This window comes from Pollicipes pollicipes, unplaced genomic scaffold, assembly GCF_011947565.3.
Source record: "Pollicipes pollicipes isolate AB1234 unplaced genomic scaffold, Ppol_2.1 Scaffold_4881;HRSCAF=5763_pilon_pilon_pilon, whole genome shotgun sequence".
NCBI lineage: Eukaryota > Metazoa > Arthropoda > Thecostraca > Pollicipedomorpha > Pollicipedidae > Pollicipes > Pollicipes pollicipes.
The window spans coordinates 25,105,847-25,127,843 of NW_023596576.1; the positions used below are offsets into that span (position 1 = coordinate 25,105,847).

The 21,997-nt window shown below is 49.9% G+C and overlaps 1 protein-coding gene across 1 annotated transcript in view; it reads left to right on the forward strand.

Moving 5' to 3' along the window:
* The window catches only part of tsu (40S ribosomal protein S12 homolog tsunagi), a 42,739-nt gene that overhangs the window by 3,735 nt on the left and 17,007 nt on the right, over positions 1–21,997 (forward strand). Inside the window, exons 3-4 of the mRNA XM_037223054.1 lie at positions 9,518–9,654; positions 18,622–18,746. Of these exons, the coding sequence (XP_037078949.1) occupies positions 9,518–9,654; positions 18,622–18,746 (262 nt within the window). The remainder of the gene's footprint in view (positions 1–9,517; positions 9,655–18,621; positions 18,747–21,997) is intronic.

The window sequence follows — 21,997 nt, forward strand, 5'->3', positions numbered from 1 at the left end:
CGGTGTGGCTCCACTCAGGGGAGGGCGGCATTGTGATGTACATACTGTAATGCAGCGCCACTAGCGGATCGATCCGTTGAAGGCTGGTCGGCGATGTTCGGAAAGTGCCGTATAGGTGTCGCTCCTTTCGCTTCTTTATAATGGAATGATATCGTCATCCTATGTCGTGACAGGCTCCACGACATAAGTGCTACGACAAAAACTCCTACCGGCAGGAATGCTACATTATCTCTGCTGCCAGTACTTGTACACGACATTAGTGCTATGTGACAAAATTGATACTACAAAAACTGTAACTCGTCTGCTGCAAACACGTATGCAGTCATAACTTATACATGACACCACTTTTGCTGAAAAATCTTATACGCGACATTAGTGTTGCAGGACAAAACTTACACCTCCAAAATGTGTACGCATCATTACCTCTTCTGGAAAAACATGTACGGTCATTACTTAAACGCAACTTTTCTGTTTTTGCAAAGAGATATACGCGGGACGAGTGCTACACGATAAAACTTATGCTTCAAAATCTTATATCCGTCAATAACTATACTGCAAAACTTACACAGCCATTGCTTGTACAAGGCATTGCTTCTGCTGTGAACACTTTTACGCAACGTAAGTGCTGCAGCGAGGACTGGCAATCAGGTCTTCGTTGTACAAGTAGCAACTAGTATATTTTTTGTGTTTGGCATCTGTTTTTGCGGCATAAGTTTTGCTGTTAGTAGTTATGTCGTGTATGTGTAATAGTTATGTCGTGTATGTATAGTAGTTATGTCATGTGTGTATAATAGTTATGTCGTGTATGTATATTAGTTATGTCGTGTATGAGTTTTTGCAGCAGGAGTAATGTGTAAGTGAAGACTTCATAAGTCTTAACCGTTTAAGTAATGACCAGTATAATGTTTTGCAGTATAAGTTTTGTGGTGTAGCACTCATGTCTTATGTGACTTGGCATTGGAAGTAATGTCACGTAGAAGTAAAGACTGGATGCGTTTTTGGAGTAGATGTAATTATGTGCATAAGGTTTTGAAGGACAAATTTGTGTCGTGTAGCATCCATGTGCTGTATAAGTCTGCGGTAAAAGTAATATCGTGTGTGAGTAAAGTATGTTTAAGTTTTTGCAATATCAGTTATGTCGCTTATAACTGGTGTCGAAGCACTCCCGTCCGTAGGAGTCTTTCCGTAACACTAGTGTTGTTACACCGTCGTGACACGCACCAGTTTAAACCTCGTGTGCAGGGGAGTGCTGCATAACTAACCCTGTGCGGGCCGGACCGTTCCGGAGCCCAATGCCAAGTGTTACACGCTTGGAACTGGAAAATGTTCGTAGATATCAAGTATGGAATGCAAAAGCCCAGAGGTATCTCACAAAAGGCGCTTCTTCCTGTGGTTACTTCTTGAGCCTGAGAGAAGGGCGTCCCTAGGCAGTTTTTCTAGTTCGGAAATAGTCTTTCATCTACAAGAACTTTCTGCAAACAAATGTAGTTATCAGTGCTATTAGTACTTTTGTGTCAGCCAATAACAAAACAACACACAAATAATTCATTTTCTTGACACAGTTGTCCCTGTTGGTTTATGTATGTTACGTTGTGTTTATGGCATAATTTATGAGGTCCTTTCAGTTTTCCTGGTGCTTTCAGCGCGGCTCAGGCCAGGCCAGGGGCCAAGCATGGTCTGACATTTCGGCTGGAAAACCTGTATCAGGCTGGCTGTTTATAGGCTGGCGGATTTCAATAACGTAAGCACGCATTTATTGCTCTCCACCAATGTGATTACGAAAACGAACGTATCATGCGAGTGACCGATATGTGACGTCATGCTCATAACGTCCCATCAAGTTGAGAAAACTATAAGCCTGGTAAAGGCATAAACATAATATATATATATATATATATATATATATATATATATATATATATATACAACATATAGGCAAAAGTTGGCAGAATGATTCCTTTCATGCAGCCATTGTTGAAGACCTAAGCGTATTTAGTTTTAATGAGCTTTTCTGAGCATGCTCAACCGACCTGATGTTTCGTTTATCTTTGTTCGGTAGGTTAGGATCAAGCTACCGAAATGGTGGTCATGTATTTTATCCTAACGTTTCGAAATTATCTATTTCCATCCGCTGAAGCAGCACAAAAACATGGCAGCACAGCCATGGCACAGACATATGGTGCTAGGATGTTTTGAAAACAAAAATAGCACGCTGAACCACGTGACAGCTTTTCATTTGCTCTGGTAATTCGGGATGGTTACTCACGAAATGACAAAATACAGAACAGCTCAGTCTAGAACAAGACATGTTCATCTCCCCATTTTGAAGTCTTGTCATCCCCATAATGTCTAAGTGGCACACGACTTCTGTTACTTATTGAGTGATGAAGGGGCTTTCCCGATGTGAAAGGATTCAAGCACCATAAGTGAGCGCTGTTCATGACAGTTTTTTCAAGATTTCGGTATTTTCGGTGGGGTCCCTTTGGGTGACTTGCATCTGGCGTTTTCTTTCAGGTGTTGTTAAATGACTCCTCATCGGTGCATGGTTAAACGTCGAGATAGAGATGTTGTCGTTACGCCAATGTGACGTATGTTTCGAAGTCTGCAATTTCATCAAACCAAACAAATTAGGAAATTACACTGTCTTTCGTCAGTTGCTTTTGGTCTTGTTGCAGGTTGTCACGCATGGGAGATTGCTGATCTTTTTGTTTTTATGACAGATTATGAGCTTCAGGTTTTGGCCTGTATCGATGCAAGACATGTCTTCGGTGGTGACTTGCCGTATGACGCGTTTGTCGACTTATGCAGAGTTCATTTGAGATTCGTGGGGTGTTCTTTTTCTCTTGGAATATTTTTGCCTCGTGTTACCGGTTTAGATAATGTCTGATTTCTTTGCCCACTTGTCAATTCGAGCATCCGCAAGGCCGTGTAATGGAGTATCCGTTAATGAAGATCTGTTTCACTCTTATGAGCTACGAATGCAAAAACAATCCAAGAAAAACAGTTTCGAAACGTTCTGTGTGCAAAGCCTATGGCTACGCTTTTCGTTTAAAAAGGAACGCATCATATTTTTTCTACACAAGTCAAATAAACTGCATGTTAAGTCGAAGGACGCACTACGGGACAGGTAATCACCGAGAGTGTGTCTTGCACCGACGAAGACCAAAATATGAAGCTCATCATCTAGTACATAAATGAAGAGATCAGCAGTCCCCTCATGCGTAACAACCTGCAACAAGACAAAGATCAGCGGAAGAAAACCAATGTAATTTACTAATTTGTTTATCCTGATGAAGATTGTAGACTTCACAACATAACCTACACTGGCTGTGTACGATATGTTACGGTAGCGGCTCCATCCAGACGTTCAATCACGTACCGACGAGAAGTAATTAAAAGACACCTGAAAGAAAAATCAGGGACAACTCAACCGAAGAGACCTCACCGAAGGTACCAGGGTTTTAAGGACTTTTCATGAACGGCGTTTGCTTATGGCGTTTGAATCCCTCCACTTCAGGGAAGCCGCTCTATCACTTAATAAGCGCATCAAGTCGTGTGTAACTTAAACATTATGGGGATGACAAAACTTTAAAAAAGGGGAGAGAAGCACTTCTTGTTCCAAATTGAGCCGTTCTATTTTATCTTTTGCCATTTCATGAGTTACGGTTCCCAGTCACCAGAGCGAATGAAAAGGTGTGACGTGTTTGAGTGTGCTATACTTGTTTTTACGACAACCATGCGTCATATTTCTCTGTCGGCGGTTTTATAGGTTTTAAGAAAATGGTGATGTATGTTTGCGAAACATGAAGATAAAATGCATGACTAAGACAGGTGAGACAGGACTATGACTTCGACGACCTGACGTACCAGATCATGTACAAACACGCCTTTCTCGCTTCACATCGACAAAACTATCCTGTGGGTTTCATGAAAACATCGTTTGCATCACATTGCTGCGTCGTTGTGTGCCCTTGTCCTTGTGTCCTTCGCTCGAATGTCGTACTGGTTATATCTGCCGGTAAAACGAAGCGGGCAAAAATGCTGCCGATGACTCACTGGTGAAAGGATGGGAGGGGCGGATTTTGATGTCGTTCGGTGAAAGAAATTCGTTGGTGCAGAATTGATCTTGATCTACGAACAAGTCGTTTTTTTAATACGAGATGCAAACTCCTGCGCAACGCCTCGCTGCTTCTTGCTCATTCATTTTTAAAATAACAGTAGTAATAGCCTTATTATTCGGAGAAAGCCAGGAGAGTGAAGATATAGGTGCGTTGATGTTTCGGCAACATGCCTTTATCGAAACGAATGGCAGAAGTATATTGGAAATCGCCTGCTGGTGATCCTACTTGATTTTTCTCTTTTTTTAAACACCGAGTCCCAGCTTTTACAGAACACTGGCATTCAGGGAATTATACAACGAGCAATTACCAGCTATTACTATGTTACATTGCATATCTAACTTAGCATTAGAATACGCGAAAATATGTGTCCATGTACACGTATTTTTCTCGTATTCTAATATTATGCGTGTACACGTATTTTTTGCGTATTCTTATTTATAGTTAGATGCGCACTGTATCATAGTAATGGCTAGCGATTACTTCTTGTATATTCCCATGAATGTTGGTGTACTGTAAAAGCAGTGGCTCGCCGTTAAAAACTGAAAAATCGAGTAGCATCACCGGCAAACAATTTGGACTGCACTTCTGGTATTTGTTTCGATAAAGGCATGTTGGCGAAATATTAATACATCCACAATGCCATTCTCTTGGTCTTTCTCCGAAGAATAACGCAATTACTTCTGTCTTATCTACATGCATGTTTCTCGTAAATCCAATTAGCGTCTTGTGCAATTTATGCGTTTTTGCCGGATGTTTTCTTTTTATAAAACAATTGTTCCGCAAAGTTTCGCCCTTCGCAAGGACCCTGTTTAGGCGAAAACGTAGCCGTGGGTCCCTTACTGTGACAGCGTTTTAGTCGGTTACGACCGAAGCTGCATCGCAAAGTAGTAACACGTGTTTTCGCGATTTCTTTTGCTTGCTTTTTGCTGTTGTTTATTTGTTGACCTATTTGCTTGTTGGGTTCGGCAAGCTATTTATTAGGGTCAGGATGTTCTGTTGGCTCCAGGAAAAACGACTCGGAACCCTTTCATGGAAAGCGGAATCCCCTCAAACTGATTGCTTTCGAAGGCGTGCTGACCAGTCGGCTGCTTCATGTACACGAACGAGAAGACGCTTCTCCGTAACTTCATCCAAAAGCGATCTGACGATTCGGTTGCTGGGGGGTTCCGAAATTCAAGGCTGCCGTTTAAATGCCCGCAGAGCGCAACTGCATGGTCTTGAAACGGCAATAGGCTCCCCTCCGTTTGTTCTTCTTCGTCCTCAGGCGACTTGAGATATCGCGAATCAGACCGGTGTGGGCCGATTCAGATGCGAGCAGTATATGAGAAGGACTGGCGCTCCACGGCTTCGTTGGTGATAAGTTGTTTTTAATGTAGCACGACTAAATCAACCTATTGACTTGCCAGTGTGCGGTGTCTAATGTTTTCCCTGGTTAGGGATGCTGTCTGCAGTATAATGTTTTCCCTGGTTAAGGATGCTGTCTGCAGTATAATGTTTTCCCTGGTTAGGCATGCTGTCTGCAGCATGACCCTACTTGTCGGCTCTGAAATATCTTAGCATGAAAACGATGAGCTGGTCCAGGTAGGTATAACCACGTTTAATGCATTATTCTGTAGGTTACGCCAGATAGAAATGAAATTGCGCCATCCAGCCGCATCTGACGAAGTCGCGAGCGGGACATAGCTCCCAATAGTTGGCGAAGAGTGGTCTTCTGGCAGATCGTTGTAAGTCCCCGCGATGCTTCGTTGGAAACTGTGGCGGGATCGCGACATGCGGGCTCATGTTAGCCGTAGCCCGGGGGGAAAACGCTGGATTCGCAGTTCAGCGGCGTAAAGTCTGACTTCCGGGTCGTGCACATTGTTTGGCGCGACTAAGACAGAGCGTTCAACAAGGCTTAGACCAATATAAGGGAACTGCAGGTGGCAGCTGTGTTGCCGCATTGCGTGGCGCGAACAAAGACTACTGGCGTATTGCAGTATACTGCTGTCGTCTCCACACCGGACCACGCGAGCGTTGGCTCTGTATGAGCGACATGGCTCACCCAGTGACGGCCCAGGTGTGGCTGACGCCCTGCCCTGTGGGAGCGCCGTGGGGCGTCTGGGCGTCTCATTTCGCGCAGTGGTTTGTTCTGCTCCAGCGTCAATTTAGCCCGGCATCAGGTTATTCTGGGCTACTGGCACCACGATCTCAGATGGACGATTTTGCACACGGCGGTCCCGGAGGGGCATGGGAAGGGTTCGTCTTTCCAACGAGTTGTCTGACTATTTTAGCTACATTGGCGGAAACCTTATCAGAAACCTCGGCTCCAGCACATGAAACATTATATTTTTTTGCGGTTTCGTCTTCGGCTGCAGTGCTCCATACGTTAACGCTGTCATGGGAAAAGTGTCAGGTGGTGCTCAATAGTGCTCCTGTGCAGTGGACAATGATCATTGGCAGGACCTTTGTAGAATTATTGCAGCGTTAGGGACAACTAGTAAAAGGCACATCGAACAAATCAGGCTTTGCCGTCCCTCCCACACAAATAACGCAAAACCACTTTTCGTGCCCTGAATGTTTACCGATTGTATTCGAACTTCCGAGCTCGTGAAATCGGTTGTGATTTGTCCATCGCACAATTCCGTATGTACGCGCGCGCCGTATGCTCCGCATATACTATATATACCGCTTACACATGTACTAAACGGTACACATATATGTGTACCATTCGCGAGCTCACGAACCACAACACTAACGGACAGCGGCCTGGCCGCCTGCCGCTGCTGGCGAATGGTGATTGGTCGAATGTGACGCCGGCGCAGTAGGACGTGGTGCTACCAAGCACGTTTGAACTACAGCAAGTAGCATGACCACATTTAGTGTACGCCGCTAACCCATATTTTGGTCTCTTCTGGTAGCCTTTGGAGGTGGAACTAGGGAGGGTCCCGCCTTCAACCGGATCCCCTCACCCCCAAAAAACCCACTCAGCTATGGCTGCCATCTGAGGTGCATCACGCTTGAATTGGGACTGTTTTCGTAGCGTTCTGCGAGGTTCCGTCTGATTTTTTTCGGCACATCTATCTGCTCCACTTTCGTCGTGATTTATGGCTGAAACTTAACTTAAGATAACGGCGCTCATCCTTCTAAACACGCCATCATTCTTGTCTCGGGTTTCGAGTGGCCGTCGTTCGAGCCTCCCGCCTCAGTCCAGATTGTACCAGGAAAGTTCGTCAAGCGTTCGTGTTCGCTACCCGCGTTCAATGCCCGCGCTGCCAACTTCGAAACGAAGCGCGCGAGTTAGCGTTGCCGGCTTTGTTTCAATAAGTTAGGCCGGTCTCTCTACGGAGCCTGTTGAGTGGCTTAAGCCCCCGACTCGCGTGCGAAATGCACAGCTGGCGCCGAGACGGCCACTAGTTCCAGCCGCACATTTGTAACGAAATGGCTTCATTAACAGGCATGAGTCCGCCTCGCAGTTTGGGCTTGCCCATCCCCTCCGCCCTTCTGGATCAAAGAAGCTGGCTGGGAATGCGGTGGTCGGTAACCAGGCGCGCTGTGGGTTCGATGATCGTGTGCGACCGTCGCAGGCTGGCGATCGGGCTCCGCCCGCTGACGTGCTCGCCCCCGACGATACCTTTTCACCCGTTGAGCTCATGGACGCCGCATGAGCAGAATAGTCGGCGCGCACTGAAGCCCAAGTCATCACCATCACCCTTTGAGCCCGGCTCGGGTGCTGTGCCGCCGATGTGACTTGTACGAGTTGTGTATGCGACGCGACCAGCCCTGCCGTTGATGTGACGCGATCGTCGCCGTGGTGATTGGCTCGGACGACGTCTGCCAATATGACTTGGTCGATAGGCTGCCAGCCGATCTAACCGAGTCGCGCTGCTACGGCTTGGTCGCGGCCGGCTGATCGCGTGCGTGCACGGGCTTGCGGCTTGCGTGCGTGGGCTTGCGGCTGCAGACAGCGCGGTCCGCGTCTCGCCGATGTGAGGCGATGAAGTTCCGAATTATACAACGCGGCCGCGACCTCACGGATGCGGTCCCATCTCCGACCCAGTGACAGGACGCAGTCAGCGTGTGACGGACATGACCCAGCCGCCCCCGGAGGATGTAGCTGGTTCGCCTTGACACTGGCACGGCTCCCGAGCTGACTAAGTCTCGGTCGATTGCCGTCAGACTTGTGTTATCTGACCGGTTCGACATCGTCATGGTTCCGTGGACCGATCCTCGGTCCCACTGACGTGACCCGTTCCCGCTCTCGCTGACGTGACCCGCTCATGCTGACGTGCCCCGCTCCTGACGTGGCTCGCTCTCGACGTGCCCCGCTCCTGACGTGCCCCGCTCCTGACATGACCCGCTCCGGACGTGGCTCGCTCCTGACGTGAACCGCTCCTGACGTGGCCCGCTCCTGACGTGGCCCACTCCTGGCGTGCGGCGCTCCTGGCGTGACCCGCTCCTGACATGGCCCGCTCCTGACGTGCTTCGCTCCTGACGTGTTCGCTCCTGACGTGAACCACTCCCGCTGACGCGACCCGCTTTCGCTCGCGCTGATGTGGCCTACTCCCGCTTCCACTGGCATGACCCACCGACTTCACCGGCTCCCGCTCCCGCTGACGCCCCTGCTTTCCGCCCCCCCCCCCCCCCGCCCCCCGGACCCGACTGATGGCGGCCGCGCGTGCCGTCGCCTCGTCGCCGCTTGATATTCGGGGGCGACGCCGCGGCCAGAGCAGACCGGCGGCGGCAAATAACTGCAATGACGCGACGGCGGCGGCGGCGGCGGCGGCGGCGGCGGCGGCGGCGGCGTCTGAAGCGGCCACCGGGCGGAGCCAAGCGTGACCGTCTGTCGAAAGGGACGAGTGCCGGGCTCGCCCACCGCCCACCGCCCACCGCCCACCGCTCACCGCTCACCGCTCACCGCTCACCGCTGGGGCGATATGATGCGGCTGGACGGCGGTAAAGCCGCAATGGACAGCTTGCCGCGGTTTTATCGATTCGCAGTATTTCTACGAGCTGGCTGTCGCGTTATCCAATCGGGATATGGTATTGGTGTCGGCGGGCTGTCTTGGCGCTGATGGAGGGCCGTGCATCGCTGTGGGTCTGGGTGGCATCCATCAGCTGCCTACGAAATGGGGCGAGCCTCGACTGCCGGGTATCCGGACGGATGCTGCGACAGTTTGTCACTGTCTGGGCTGCCCCGGCGTCGCCGTCACGTTAAGGGGCTGTGGGGATGCGCTCTGCCTGGCGTTGCATTTCACTGGCGAGGTTTACAAGACGCGGCCGCGTTCTCGTGAGAGGGATTACCTGCCTGCGAGGGCTCGTTACCGTGTGGTACTAGGCATGCGGAAGGCCCTGGGTCGGCATGTTGCCCCGCTGACCGGTGGCACGGCGCGGTCTGACCGACGACCTATCCGCTGCAGCGGTGGAGGGCTGGATCCTGTTCGTGACCGGCGTGCACGAGGAGGCGCAGGAGGACGACATCCACGACAAGTTCGCCGATTACGGCGCCATCAAGAACATCCACCTCAACATGGACCGGCGCACCGGCTTCCTGAAGGCGAGTCGTCCGGGCTGCGCGGCGTGCCGTGGCCGCTGACGGCCGGTAGCTGGCGTTCAGTGCCGCCACGCCGCTGAATTAGCGCTGCTTGCAGGGGTTGGATGACGTCATCCGTTTCCTTTGTAACGTAACAGCACCCCGAATGAATCTAGTGAGTGTGTGTCGCTTTTAGTGGCGTGCGGTATAAAGGGTGCCTAATGTAATGTGCGATGTCAGTGAAGTCATGTCGTCAATAGACCCACCAGCGCGCGTCTGCTCAACGTCACCACATTTAAGCTCAACTGGTGAAGACACGCATAATGTGCGTGGGTGTAGCGCAAATGAAAGGAAACTGGCCAGGACGCACAATGATGCATCTATGATTATGGTTGGCGACTGCAATGCGTCCCATCCAAAGATTGTCACAGGCCTTATTGTGGGACAAAAACTGCCGAGTATTGAACGAGGAAGTTGTTTGTTAAGGATTTAGTCCGGTCTTTTTGAATGGATGAATTTCTGGGACTAAAACTCACGTTAAGCAATGCTTGCTGCATGAGACTTGACCCCATAATCAGATCGTGAAATTCCGGTTCAACATCAGCACTTTGCGGCGAAAGTTTAATCTGTGGTGATGCTCGGCATGGTTCTTCGTGCCCGCCAACGGACCATTCACGTCAACTGACCTTTAGTGCGGTCGCTGTCACCTACCGCAAGACACCCTCAGTCAGAGACAAATAGCGAGCGCCGAGGGGAGTCGAACCCACTCCGTCCTGTATACGTATACGAGGAGGTCAGCATCTCAACCAGCTGGGCTACCGGGACGGTACCGGGATGGGTTACCGGGCAGAATATGTGCAATGTATGTCTTGTAAGGAGTTGGTATGCCATGTGCCATGCATCTTGCTGACTTTTAGAAAGACCAGGAGTACAGCCAATGATTTATGCAGTGCGTGAAGTGCGGGGGTTTTCACCTGCCGTCTTGCTTGCTGGCTGACGGGTTTCACTCATGACGTTGTGCTGAACGGTTTGGGCAGGAGGCTTACGCTTTACTTCCAAAACGAGCTAGTTCCATACGGCCCGAGTCCACCCTCAAGTTTGATATGCCCTGGATAGAACAAAACATGCCAACTGGTCATTGAGTTGCATATCCGCAAGCATGACGACGGCATGGAGCACTTGCCCACGGCGTCACACGGTGAGTCCCCTCCCCCCCCCCCCCCCCCCTCCTCCTTCCGCCGCTATCACTGCGGTGTTAGTCGGAAGCGTGCGGCGCGTCCCTTCGCGAACTGGAGCAGCTACGCCATTGCTGGCGTCGTCCGAGCACGGCGGCGTACGGCGCGCGGTGAGGTGGGTAGTATGCCGAGCACGCGACGCCGCGTACTGGCAGCCATCACGGCGGCCGACCGGCGCGATCCAGGCACCGTCTGGCTGCACCCGGAGCGCGCTGTTACGAGCGGCGGCCGCGGCCGGCCCTCGCTCCGTGGGAGACGGCGGAGCCGGCGCCGCCGCTCTCGAGCTGCGCTACGGCTCGTATCTCGGCCGGCCTCGGCTCGCGATGGAGGCTGGCGGCGGCTGCACGCGCAGCTGCTCGCCGCCCCGCCTGTTTATCAGGTCGCTCAGAGCCGGAAAGCAGACTTAACGTTGCCCAGACCAACCACGCAAACAGCATCAGGTTTTCTCTTATTTTTTTCTCACTCTCACTCTCTCTCTCTCTCCTCTCTCTCTCTCTCTTTCTCTAGGTCTCTCGCTCTTTTGCTCTCGCTCTCTCTTCAGGTCTTGGGTCGAGCGGTGGCAGTCATGTTTCCGCAGAGACAGAAGGAACGCAGTTGCTGTTTTCCGTGTACGCATAGGACACACTCATGCCGCACGCCGTCACCTGGTATTTGCTAATGATAGCCCCCGCTGCCCGCGATGCCGTGGCCCGTCAACTGTGCACACGTCTTGATCGCCTGTCATGACGTACGTGGAGCGCGAGTGCGGTTCCTTTTACGGAATGCCCCAGATCTTGTACTGCCTGACACTTAAGGAAACGAATCTCAAGCTCTCGGAACTGGTTAACCTTTCAGTTTCTATCTGTCGTAGGTTCCACGGTGACGTTTATTCCATCACACGACCGCGACCATTTCCAGCCGACGCGCCCTAAAACTGGTCGTCGCTGCTATCTATATCTATATATCTATCTATCTATCTATCTGTTTATCTATCTATCTATCTATCTATCTATCTATCTATCTATCTATCTATCTATCTATCTATCTATCTATCTATCTATCTATCTATCTATCTATCTATCTATCTATCTATCTATCTATCTATCTATATCATCTATCTATCTATCTATCTATCTATCTATATATCTATCTATCTATCTTATCTATCTATCTTCTATCTATCTATCTATCTATCTATCTATCTATCTATCTATCTATCTATCTATCTATCTATCTATCTATCTATCTGTCTGTCTGTCTGTCTGTCTGTCTGTCTGTCTGTCTGTCTATCTATCTATCTATCTATCTATCTATCTATCTATCTATCTATCTATCTATCTATCTATCTATCTATCTATCTATCTATCTATCTATCTATCTATCTATCTATCTATCTATCTATCTATCTATCTATCTATCTATCTATCTATCTATCTATCTATCTATCTATCTATCTATCTATATATCTATCTATCTATCTATCTATCTATTATCTATCTATCTCTATCTATCGATCTATATATCTATCTATCTATTATCTATCTATCTACTATCTATCTATCTATCTATCTATCTATCTATCTTCTATCTATCTATCTATCTATCTTCATCTATCTATCTATCTATCTAATCTATCTATCTATCTATCTATCTATCTATCTATCTATCTACCTATCTATCTATCTATATGTTACCGCTGTAAAAAGTCGTCATCACTATAGCTCTGTCGCTCCCTCGCTCTCTCTTTCTCGGTACCGCTGTCGCTCCCCCGCTCCCACCATATCTCTTTTCTCGCTCCCGCTCTCTGGGTCGTGGTCATGGTCTCCCTCTCCCTCTTTCTCCCCCTCTTTCTTCCCCACTTTCTCTCCTACTTCCTGTCCCACTTTCCCCTTCTCTCTCCCTCTTTCTCTCTCTCTCTCTCTCGCTCTCTCTCTCTCTCTCTCTCTCTCTCCTCTCTTCTCTCCCTCTCTCTCTCTCTCTCTCTCTCTCTCTCTCTCTCTCTCTCTCTCTTCTCTCTCTCTCTCTGTCTCTGTCTCTGTCTCTGTCTTGTCTCTGTCTCTGTCTCTGTCTCTGTCTCTGTCTCTGTCTCTGTCTCTGTCTCTGTCTCTGTCTCTGTCTCTGTCTGTCTCTTGTCTCTGTCTCTGTCTCTGTCTCTGTGTCTGTCTCTGTCTCTGTCTGTCTCTGTCTCTGTCTCTGTGTCTCTGTGTCTCTGTGTCTCTGTGTCTCTGTCTCTGTCTCTCTCCCTCTCTCTCTTTCCCTCGCTCTCCCTCTCCCTCTCTCACTCCCCATCTTCGTCTCTCTTCCTCTCTTCCCCTTTCTTTCTTTCTCTCTCGCTCTTTCTCGTTCTCTCATTTTTTTTTTCCTGTCTCGTCACATGCTCGTGGTGAATAAATAAGCCCTATGTCGTTATGATGGAAACATATTACAGGTGGCAAGGTCTCAAACGACCAAATGCATTATTCATGGATCAATGTCGCTAGCTTCTCGGTCTCCTTCGGATGAATCTGATGAACTTTACTCTGCTTGGTATGCATTTACTTCATCCGCATTAGCGATAAGTTTCGATTGGCTAGTTTTCCTGTCATTAGGTTAGGGTCGCTGGGTACAGAAGATGTAGAGTAGGGGACGGTCCTGGGAGTGCGACACGCCATGGCCCTCCGACCAAATTTTTTAGCTTGATGACTAAGTCCGTCTGAACAGTGTCAAGTGATGTGTTCCACAGACACACTTGGTGTGCTGTCGACACGGCGCTGACAGGCAACCAGCTGAAACAGTTTCTGCCGGTCGGTTTGGGACGGCGTTGTTTATTGGCAGTTTAGGGCGCGTCGACTACATAAGTCATTTTGCTCCCATAACGATGTTTTTACATAACTAGTGAGGTGTGAAAATGACGTGGGAGTCGAAATGTTTAAAGAACGGGAAATCTGCTTAGACTCAACAAAGTAGTTGTCTCCAAGCACATCGCTAATCGTCAGGCGTGAAGCCTGCCGTCAAAAACAACAACGTTCTCCAGCGAGGCGTGGACACAATACAATTGTATGACGGACAGTGAAAACGGTACCACATGGATGACAGAGGGACCTGCCAGCCGCTACACAATAGATAACCATGGCTGGCATGCATGTGCCCGATAGGCAGTCTGCATAGAGCTGCTCCTTGTACATGGCGAGAGTAAGATGATCAAAAGCCCAGCTCGGTTTTTATCGCTCTGAGCTTATTGCCGCTTGTCCGATCCCAGAATAATGCGTTTTGTTTCTGAAAAAGTACGACTGTCGGGTTAAGGCTCAGGCTGCGGTCGACAAAGGCCGGGTATATGGTGTCACCGTCGCTCGCTCAGCAGCGGCATCAGCCAACTCGTTGCCCACTTTTCCGACGTGGCTGGGGATCCAGGACAGGGCAACTCTCTTTCCATCCCGACCCAGCCGTGTCAGACGGGATAAAATGAGATGTGTGAGGGAACATGATGAATAAAAAGATCGAAGTGCCGAGAGACTGCTCAGGGAATTCGTAAGAATGGCGTGTACAGATTCGTCACCAGCTTCTATGAAACATACTGCCTCGGCAATCGCAATCAGTTCCGCTGTGAAAACTGACCCGTGGGCCGGTAATCAAAACGATCAAGTGACGGAACCGCTGACGAACGCACAGCCCACGCCATCCGAGGCTTGGGACCCGTCTGTGTACGTCATAGTGTATCCTTCATATTACGCTAGAATTCAAGTGCCCTGGATTTTATTATGTTTAGGTGTGACATCTTTTTCCCTAATTTCTGTAAGTCGAGGTGTTTATTAAGGGCATGCTCATATGCCGAGGAGGAAAAGCCATATGACTTGCTTCTTCACGTCTCAAAGAGGAATTGCGCTCTCCTGCAATAGGGCTCTCATTCGGAACATGGAAGTTTGAGCGTGCTGCTGTGGTCCACCGCGAAGGAGGCTTACAGTATACCGCGAAAGTGCGGCATGGTATGTCGGATCTGACGGGGACTGCCGCAACTTAGCGGTTTAACGCGGGTCGAGCATGTTTCTCGCCGACAGTGTGGCTCTGATAACTGCGTAATAAGGCTAACAGCGGGCGATGTGCGGAACGCCCCAGTAACGATACGAAGGGCGTTTGATGAACGACATCAAGACCGCGCTTGCTGGATTCGGACGCGTTATCATACACAAAGCATGCGTAATCTAGCTGGGAAGAGTGAACGATGTAAAAGCCTTAGCCAGTTTCTGTCTGCCCCATAGGATGTGCGTGGCGTACACTTTGGAATGTAAAGGGATTTTAAGCAGCAACCGCGTAACATGGTGGGATGTGCATTATAAGGTAAGCCGGCGGTCAGAGTATGTCTCCATGTTACCTGGCCACAGTCTCAGTTGGAATGCATCTCCCATGTAGACGGATGCTCAGGTCTCTGCTCTGCTGGCGACGATAAAAATGCAATGCGCTGGTCTTGTCAATTGAAAATTGAGACCCTATCATGTCGCTCCACCTTTCCACGCGGTCCACAGCTAGCTGGAGACGTAGTTCCATCGATGGTGCTCTCCCTGCATTGGTTTAAAGGGTAGAATCGTCAACAAAAATGACACGTCCAGTTTGCAACAATCAAATCGGCTAAAAGATAGTGCAAGTATCTTAATGTCATGAACGCAGTGTAACTGCAATCAATCAATTAAGTGATAAAATTAGATGGCACATGACCCCTTCATTGTCAATAAAACGAGAGGCAAAATGTTATGGTATATGTGCTACCGTAATGTAACATATGAAATGTGATCACTGCGTAACAGACTAGTCACGCGTCGTTCTCTTGTCAGATGTTCATCATGAGGCATCTGCTTGTAAAGTGTGCTTTTATCGTATGTACGCACCAAACATGGAGCACCGCAATGCATCCAAATATGATTGGAACAGATGCGATGGAATTTGTGGCAAGTACACCAAGTAAACTTGGTCACCCGCCAAGGTCAGAACACTTACCGGGGGCACTGGAGTGGGGTTACTATGGCAGCGTGGTAGACGCCACACTTCGTGACTTTACTATCACGGTATCTGTGTGTTATCAGCTGCTTCCGTAAAAGTTAAATGGTGGTACTTGAATGCAATGGTGATCAGTTGAGATGGCAATCGTGTTTCCTGAGTTTTTACCAGTTTATGGTGATAATGGTAAGCATTTAAACACGAGAACGTCTGGTTAACGGAGTTCATATTGTGCAAGACCGGTATTAGCCCGTTGCAGCCGGGCGGGTAGCAACCGGTTGCAGCTGGTAAATGCTAGAAGACGACAAAAAATAGACCCAGGCCCGTTGAAATGGTATCCATAATTGTGAATACATTTGCCAGGCTGCGGACGGCCTGTGGTGGTGTACATATATCATGTACACGACCGCGCAAATCTAGGAGGGTGATCTGTCGACGCCGCACGGCAGAACCGGACCGGCCTGCTTCATGGCCTCTTGATATGCCGGCCAGGCCTGTCAGCCGGGCAGGCTGCTCAGCATGGCTCGTGGTGGCCCCTGAAGGGGGTTTTCAGCGAAGCACTTTACCACTTTATAGTGTGGCCTCCTGCCACAAGTTTGTTAAGGTAGACTTGACACGCATAAGGTCGGCGCTGGACGGCGCCATTCTGCCGGCGCTCCAAGAGACCGTGAGCCAAGGAAACCTGAACGAGGCTGTGGTGAACGGGTTGCACGCGCCATAACATCAGAGAGGCCTCCTGCCTTTGATGTAAGAATATGTTCATTACTCGGCCTTCAGCGTCGTAACAAATACGTAAGCTTTCGACGTCTGAGGACTGCGAATATGCGCGGCGGAAGGACAAATATGACGAGCAAAGCATCGCTGACGCGCTATACTACGCATTCTCCCATGGCACGTGGGTGCACGGATCTCAGTGTGGTCCGTTCATCCGCATCGGTTCCAGCGCACGCGGCTGATCCCTTCCGGACCGTGTGCAGAAGACATCGGGTGTGGCGGTACCGGTTGTCATTGAGTTGTGTTACCGAAACCGAACCTTTCGCGCGTTTGCCCGAGGTTGGCCGACTCTTCGTTTGCAACCCTTGACGCTTGGAGCGTCCTCCAACCGGCGCCACGCGATCGGCCCTCCCAGTTCGCTAACGGGCCACTGTTTCATCCCTTGTGTGGCGCGCGTCTGCTGCGGCCAAGCTCCACTCGCGTGGGGCATATGCGCTCCGGCCAGTGTCTTCCCGGCAGAACAACTACCGTCGGACGCTTTACACCCGCGCACCCTCTCGGTGCTGAAAAACATCTCGTCTCTGGTCTATGATGTTTGCGTGATGTGGCTCGCTTGGACCCGATGTGAGAAAAAAAACTCATTTGCTGGTGGAAATGGCACCTGGAAAGTGTACACTCCAGGCTCGTCGCCGGTGAAATGAAAACACTCGTGCGCCTGGGTAACGTTGCTGCTTTTCTGTACCCGTCCTGGTCCTGAAGACAAATAACTTATCATTCATTTTCAGAGATGGTTCCATTTGCGAAGTTTCTCAGTATGCTTATGAAGTTTGTCTTAGTGAAGTGAAAGATAAAAGATCCGGTCTCAGCTAAAAGTTTCAAAACTTTTTTTGGCAGAAGTACGGCGGCGACCGCGAGTGCGGTCAATCAGTTGGACCGGTGGCCAACAAATTTTCCGCTTAGAACGGTGGCCAACAAGTTTGCCGCATACGCGACCGCTAGCTTTTGGCGCGGTCAACGGCCGACGGAGCACCAAAATACACTTACCAAGTGCTGAATCCGCCGGAGCTCAATTTACCAGGTCCTCTCCTGGATTGGAACGCGTAGAATCACTGGGGCGAATTGTGCGAACATAAGTATTTCAAATGGAAGATCTGAGCTATTGAGGAATCGCTAGAGAGAACTGGCTTTGCGGCCTGAAACGATGGCGCCTAATCTCGTTTCGTACGCGTATAGCAAACTTTTAATGTGAAGACTAGCATTCTGTTTTGAAGATGAATGGAGGGGGAAATTGCATTGCCTACGCGGAAACATCGTGGCGTCTGAGCACAAAAAGGTGTAGTATTTTTCCGAAAACCATTACCACCATGCTGGTCCTTACCACCCTGACAGGTCTTTGCGTAGTTCTGTGTCTGTACCACTGTTCTGACCGATCGACTGGCCGCCGCTGGTGGAGTATTCCATAATGTCGGCCAGCACGGCCGGCACCCAGAATTACAAGGCTTCCTGTGATGGGTGGTGTCCGGAGCAGACATTGATCTATCGCACTGACGTGTCCTACTGTATTTTCGTTTTCATGCCGGACGAAGCATTCGAAAAACTATGTTTGCATGAACGTTTCTGAATAAAATAATGAGAACATGCATACACATGTACACACATGCACGTAAACGGTCGCTCACAACCTTCAACGCTGTGCATCACCTCGCACATTCGTGTGGGCTCTTGAGCGTTTGTTTGTGTGCTGCCGTGCGACCAAGACGGCTATCTGTAAGGACTCGGTGCTGAATGCAGTGCTGTGAAATGCCAATGATCAAACTTCTGCGCCTACGGTGGTCCATAACTCATGACCGGATGGCATGTACGATACGCCGACCCCTATCGTGGCACGCATGTCCAGGACTCCCCCGGACGCCGGTAGAGAGTATGCTGCCTACCCAGGGCGAAGAGTTGCGGCCGCGGCCCGTGGCGCGTACCTGACGCTTCCCAGCGCTCGACACCTGGTATGTGGCAACTAATACCCCCTGGCGCTCCCCAGCGCCAAGTTCTGGTACTCTGGTCCGACCATGAACTGCAACTTGTGTCTGTCGCTCCCCAGGGCTACACGCTGGTGGAGTACGAGACGTATAAGGAGGCGGTGGAGGCGATCGAGGCGCTGAACGGCACCGAGATCCTCGGGCAGACCATCAGCGTCGACTGGGCGTTCGTCAAGGGGCCGAAGAAGTGAGTGCCGCCGGCGCCGGGCCGTGCGCGCCGCGGGCTAGAGCCGCCTGTGCAGTCCGTCCCCAGCGGCCGTGCGCCGCCCCAGTTTCGCGCTGCAGGTGGGAGCGTTTGGAGTAAGAGCGTTGCTGACGCCCGTACTTACACCGCGCGAGCCGGGACGCGCGCGACCTTTACAGGCGCGCCACACTCTCCGCGTTGGGGCGCACGGACAGGGTGTGCGCCGTGCTGGCGTAGTCAGACCACGTCTGGGGCGGCGTGCTGGCGTAGTCAGACCACGCCTGGGGCGGCGTGCTGGCTTAGTCAGACCACGTCCGGTGGCGGTGCTCTGGTGTATCTATACGACGTCTGGAGCGGCGTGCTGGCGTGGTCAGACCACGTCTGGGGCGGCGCGCCGGCGTAGTCAGACCACGTCTGGAGCGGCGTGCTGGCGTAGTCAGACCACGCCTGGGGCGGCGTGCTGGCGTAGTCAGACCACGTCCGGGGCGGCGTGCGGGCGTAGTCAGACCACGTCTGGGGCGCGCGCCTTCCATCTGACACTCCATTCCCGGTATGCAGATGGGTGGCCAACGGCGTTGTTTTGCTTGTGGTTGCGCCGGCGGCGGCAGCCGGCGCGGCGCCACCTGACCGGCACGCGGCGCCGCACGCGACGCTCCGCGGCGATTATGCCGCCGGCGGGTGGCGGTCAGGCCCAGCGTGGAAGCGGGCCGCCGCCACCGCCGAGTCGCGCGTGACCCGGTGCCGAGCGCAGGCTGGCCGCATGTCGCACTGCCGGAACGCCTCTCAAAACGGAGATGTGTGTAGTTCTGTCTGCCGAAGTTGAGATCGCTTCACTCGGGCGGAGCTTTGGTTTTGTTTTTGTTTCATTTTGTTTCGCCTGCAAGCGGCCATGTGGTGTGGAACGCGGTATGAGACATCAGTCTCTGCCATATTTACAAAGAAAGGAAGAGATGAACGCCGTTTCGGAGACTCGGCATACCGTAGTCGTCAGCTGGGTACAAATTGGTAGCCAGTTGATGAGTTGTGATAGAATTGTCCTAAAATTGTCTTCAGTTGTTTATTTTGTGTCGCAGTCGAGGTAGAAGACAGCTGAAACGCAAATGACAGCTGTGCGCTATGAATATCGGTATCAGCCGTCGTAACAACACGGCCAAAATTTCGTCTTGGGTATCAAAGTGAGAATGTGTGAGTACTGTAATAGTTGATGGGCTTTTCTATTTGATGGCTCCTGACCCCGATGTCCGTGAATTCGTTCCAACGAAATTCCAGTCAAATTCTAACCCGCTCACATAAACGACTGCCATCCAATTGGCAGCCTCTATTGAGGCTAGGCAGTTAACGATCTCCAGTACAACCCCTCTTACAATCATTTTTGACCGTTACGAATATTGTCAAACAAACACGCTTATGCAGCTGCGATGCCATTTTGACATATGAACCATTCCATGTCAAATCAGTCAAAAACAGACACTTGATCCCGACCCGTTTTGACTTCAACCAGTCATTTGAGGCTGAGGACCCCATGGAAAGGCGATCCCGCACCAATGTATGACTCAGTATAACGTCTGGGATGAGAGCCGGATATAAATCAGCGTTCGTAAACTCAGTTTAGGGACGGAATGACTGCTGGGCAGAACATCCGCTGGAAATCTCGACGATGTTTGGAACCAACGGGTCCGGACTATTCCAACACCATTCAATATGCTATAGTTCTATAGTTCTCTTACCATGCTATAATTCTTTGAAGACGCATGAATTACGCTGTGTGGCTTTGATGTATCCCGTGACCTGCTCCAGACGAGGCCAAATTTGTCATGGCTGTAGCCATGTTGTGGTGGCTAGGACTTCTTTTAAATTTCACAGTTTATGCCTGGATATGTTTACAGTTTTGATGAACGGAAATTTTCTTGGTACAGAAGTAAGCGATAAACTCTCAGGTATGGTTTGTCCCCGTCTTTAATTCTTTATTTTGCTGTCTGGCCACGTACTGATTTGCTGTTGCAAGCTTTGTGATGAACAAAAGTGTTGTATATTTTTTGGCCTGGGTTTTGTATTTTCTCACATTTAATTCACACGTATACGGTCCGTAGCGGATGTTGATGCGCATTGCACAATTTTTGGGCTCGCAATCAACACTGAACAAATGAACAACGAGCAGTCAGCAACTGTGCGATGACGCGAGCTTAATACGTAATCCAGACATTACACCATCATCCCTGTACCATTCATTTTCATATCCGTCTGTCACGCCACCCCAACCTATTGTTCGCATCTCTAAGTGTTCGAGATGATCTGTAACATTGCACTTGAGGCACAGTGAGTTCTTGACATGCCTTTAGTGAGCAATAGGTTGGACAGCATCTGTCGATGCTCCTAAAATTGAGTGATGGCAGCCCTGTGTGCGTAGAACATTTGCATGGAATTTGATAACTCGAACCACATTTTTCAATTTTGATACCCTCCTCTCTCCATTTGGACTCTGCCGTTGTTATATGTCATTTTGTGCACATTTGAAAGAAGTGCCTGGGCCTAATTATGCAATTTCGATGCGTGATGTCTCCACTGTTACATTCATCGAACCTCTCTTGTCTTGCGTGATTGTTATTTGGTGGTTATCACGCACCTTTTGTTAACATGCCGCTGGGATTGCGGTTTTCAGTCCCTGGTGTGGTAAAAAATGCACCTCCAACCGCGGACATTTTGCCCTAAACTGGACTTAAGTCAGTCTTGTACCATGCTACCTCACAATGTCGTCAACCCATCAAATGCCTGCTTTGTAATGCGGCTTTACAAACGTTGGTTTCCACCTATATGTGTCCTATTATTACGATACAACATTTGCATCCGCACTTTTCTTGCGCTGGTTGTTGGAGTAAAAACTGTATTTTGGAGTTTTGATATGATTTCTATGTAGAATCCTGATGCGTTAAATGCATTAGTAAAAACTTAATTGCTATCAATTGTTAATAAAGGCGTGCCCTTTAATTAAGCTGCTGTTACTTGTAATAATTGACGTCAGGGTGATTCCAAACAGTTGTGCATCCTTCTAACCCAAGCCACCCGCCAACTGATATAGATTTTACCCACGTCCGGTGCATATGAGCTACCGTTTTTAATGCTCCGACATAGCTTAGTTGTAGCGACCTTTGGAGGCCTGCCTCTCCACAAAAATTCATAACATGGCTCAGTATCTGCTCCAGTGTGGATGAAGGAGTTATGCTGCGTGTCGCTGCATATACTATTTGTGATATCAA